General features: G+C 47.3%; 1 protein-coding gene across 2 annotated transcripts; it reads left to right on the top strand.

Moving 5' to 3' along the window:
- The first annotated feature begins 2591 nt into the window (after positions 1-2591).
- Positions 2592-3352, top strand: LOC100017303 (thiamin pyrophosphokinase 1-like). Of its 2 annotated transcripts, XM_056825895.1 has the most exons (2): positions 2592-2948; positions 3093-3352. In XM_056825895.1, exons 1-2 carry the CDS (start codon positions 2592-2594, stop codon positions 3336-3338), a joined length of 603 nt encoding a protein of 200 aa, XP_056681873.1. In that variant the 3' UTR covers positions 3339-3352. The 2 variants fall into 2 exon arrangements, with proteins under 2 accessions (XP_056681873.1, XP_056681872.1); XM_056825894.1 differs by having other exon boundaries at positions 2592-3352.
- The last annotated feature ends 335 nt before the right edge of the window (positions 3353-3687 follow it).

Raw genomic sequence — 3687 nt, forward strand, 5'->3', positions numbered from 1 at the left:
CCTGCAAGAGTTGTTGTTGGGTGTTTTTCACCCTCACCTGCTGTCTTGGAAGCCCACACTAGGTAAGACAAGAAGGGCTTAGACAAGTGGTGCTAGGTGCCCAGGGTCATGGCTGGGAAGTGTTGGAGGGCAGATTTGAACCCAGGACCTCTCATTTTCAGGCTGGCTTTCTATCCACAGAACCATTTATTTGCCCCTAGCAACTGATTCTGGATACTATGGCTATACCGCACGTCCACATGCCTTTCCTCCCACAGAGACTTGGGCTCTTCAGTGTGCTTGGACTCCCCTGGGAGGAGACAGTACTTGTCCAGTCCAGAAATCAAAAAGAGAAGCTTGGACCTGGGGGGACTTCCTGAGACCCCAGACAGGCTCCTTAGCACTGCTTTGGGAGCTTTGGTCAAGAGTTCCCTGGATTGAAGAGAACACTGGAGCCTCCCTCTGTCTGAGTGCTTTACACTTAGGACAGGATTAGGAGCCTGATGGGATGACTTGATCAAGATTGCTTCCTGCCTTCTTTCCAGGAATAGGAAAGGGGTGGAGAGAGCTGGGGAAAGGCCATAAAAGCCCAGGACTGGCTCAGAGGGAGACATCCCTGGCAGAGCTGTGTTCCTGACTGAGAAACCTCCTAGGAAGAGCTCCAAGGTAGGCCTCCTCCGGGGGAAATGCCCTTTTCCACAGGGGTCTGGGAATGTCGAGGCTGGCTTTTGGAGAGCCCGAATGCCTGTGTCATGGCTCTGAGAAAAGCCACATTTTTTATTCTGTCTCAGCTTCAGTTTCCTCCTTGTTTTCCCATGTATTCAGTAGGCAGGCGGGCAGTGAGCTAAAGACTGGGGATGGATAGAAGGGCAAAACCCTGGTCCCTGTCATCAGAGGACCGCCATTCTCCTGGGGAGACTGAATGCAAAGTGCCCTGTGATTACATCCATAGGGAGACTAGAAGGCAGGGGGAAGGATGAGGGGCCCAGGGACCTCCTATTCATCCTGGGAGTGATGGGGAAGTGCCACTGTAGTTCTGCTGAGCAGGGGAAAGAGAAGTGGAGCTTGGCAAGATGGCTCCTGCCATTGAGAGTGACAAGTGGATTGGAGCAGAAGTCTTCAGGCAGGGAGACCCCACCAGAAGGCTATTGCAGTTTGCCAGGGATGAGGGAGGGAGGAGGCAGGGAGACAGACAGTACTCCCAGGAGTGTGCTGGTGTGTGCACAGAGCAGGGGGCACCTAGGAGAGATGGGAAGGTTTCAAGGTGGGATGGACAAGACTTCACCCACCCGAGATTGGCTCCCTGGAGGGAGGGCAAGTGGGGAAATGAGGCTGGCACAGGAGCCTGGGTGACCTCGAGGATTGTGGTGCCCTTCACTGTCCTGGGGAAGGTCAGTCCTAGGGAAATAGCAAAGTGTTTGCAAGGAATGAGAAGCACTTTTTTTAGACATGCTGTGTCTGAGAGAGCTCTGGGACATTCAGGCTGAGTGGCTGCAAAGGCAGTGGGTGATGCCAAAGGGAAGCTCAGCAGAGAGGTGAAGTTGTGCCTGCAGAGGACCACTGAAATGAGGCTCAGAGGATGAGATGGACCATGGGATGGTTCAGATCTGGGATTCCTAACATCTTTGTGTCACAATCCCTTTGCCCATCTGTGGCAGAGAAGGAAACTCTCATGAAAAGATGTCCTGTGTGAACTTTACAATTGATCCACCAGGGAAGGTACTAAGTTCTCACCTTATAGTGAAGCTAGAACTTTAAGCTAAGTCTATTTTAGATGGAATACAAAAATGTGATAAGTAACTATAAAGGTTACATTAATCACAAAAAGATCAAGTAACTCCCAAAAGGTGAACTTAAAGAAGTATGAAGTAACTCTAAAGAGATAATCAAATCAAAAGAAGGTGAGAACTAAAAGTATGGGCAATCCTGGAGAAAAAGCTTTTGATGTGATTGGTAGATGTGAAAATTTAGAGGTGGAGACACAAGGGTGAAAGGTCTATATGTTTGGGATTTTTTATTCCTGAGGAACTCACTCTCTTCTTTCACTGATTGAATTCTGATTGATTCTGAATTCTGATTTCACTGATTGATTCACTGGTGAATTTCTGGCTGAAGTTTCCTCCTTTATTTTCCAACCTTTTCCCTTCAGAAACCTCTAATATTCTTCAGAGACCTAGAGGCAGGGAGTTTAAAACTTCCCCTTGCATAGGCCAGGTAGGAGAAATCCTATATTCTCTGTCCTCCATCTCCTTAAAGTCCTTCCTTCTCTATTAATTACCATATATTTCCAGACTGATTTGGGAATTTTATTTGGCCACCATTAAAATCTAGATTGAAAGTCACAACTCTAAATTCATCTTTACACCTGAGAGTTGAACAATATTGTAGTTGCTTTTCTACAGTCATTTGATGAAATGTCCCAGGCTAGATGTGAATTCACAGAGAAGTCTTCTTGACTCCTCTCTCTACTGCTCCACTTAACTGACATGAACACATTTCAAGTCATGCCAAAGCATTGATGACTCTATTTCCTTTTCCTAGCCGTGTCCTGATTTCTGATTCCTTGAGAATATCCTCTTGGGTTGCTCTTCGCCGCTGTGCAGAAGCTGATGATGGAGCATATCCTTTCCCCACTGGAATGCCTGCTTCCCACTGGTGATCTGAAGTATTGCCTCTTGATCCTGAATCAGCCTTTGGACAGAAGACCACTTCATCATCTATGGAGCAAAGCTCTTCTAAGAGCATGTGCTGATGGAGGTTCCAACCACTTGTATGATATCACTGAAGGCCAGCGGGAGAGCTTCTTACCCGAGTACATCAGTGGAGATTTTGATTCTATTAGGCCTGAAGTCAAAGAGTATTACCAAGTCAAGGGATGTGAGCTTGTTAAAACCCCTGATCAAAATTACACCGATTTTACGAAATGCCTTCACGTCCTACAGAAGAAGATAGTAGACAAAGATCTCCAGGTGGACATGATTGTGACACTGGGTGGCCTGGCAGGACGTTTTGACCAGATCATGGCTTCTGTAGAGACCCTTTTTCATGCAACTGCCATCACTCCAGTGCCTGTTATCATCATACAAGCAGATTCCCTCATTTGCCTGCTTCAGCCGGGAAAGCACCAACTGCATGTAGACACGGGTTTGGAAGGGGATTGGTGTGGCCTTGTTCCTGTTGGACAGCCCTGTAAGCAAGTCACCACAACAGGCCTCAAATGGAACCTCACCAAGGATGTCCTCATGTTCGGAACACTAGTCAGCACTTCCAATACCTATGATGGCTCTGGAGTTGTGACCGTGGAAACAGATCATCCACTCCTCTGGACCATGGGTATCAAAGGTGATCCCAGAGAATGACACTCCAGGCTCCATTCCTGACTTCTCTAATTAGATGATGACCGAAAAAAACCAGATGAAATACATTTGGATCAGACCAGTAATATGTCATGAAAAAAAAAATAGAATATTATCTTGTTATGTTGATTGGGGAATTTGTCTATAGGTGAACTTTCATCTGGTCAATGGCAAAGCTAGATTCGAACCCTGATCCTGCCTGGCCCAGGCACTGTCTGAGTACTGGGGGAAGCCGATCTCTCCAGCCTCTCTGGGAAGAATTTCCTGATTGTTGAAGACATCATCAACACGGGCAGAACCATGCAGACTCTGCTTCTCCTGATGGAGCAGCATGGCCCCAGGATGGTGAGGA

Source organism: Monodelphis domestica, chromosome 4 (genome assembly GCF_027887165.1).
Source record: "Monodelphis domestica isolate mMonDom1 chromosome 4, mMonDom1.pri, whole genome shotgun sequence".
NCBI lineage: Eukaryota > Metazoa > Chordata > Mammalia > Didelphimorphia > Didelphidae > Monodelphis > Monodelphis domestica.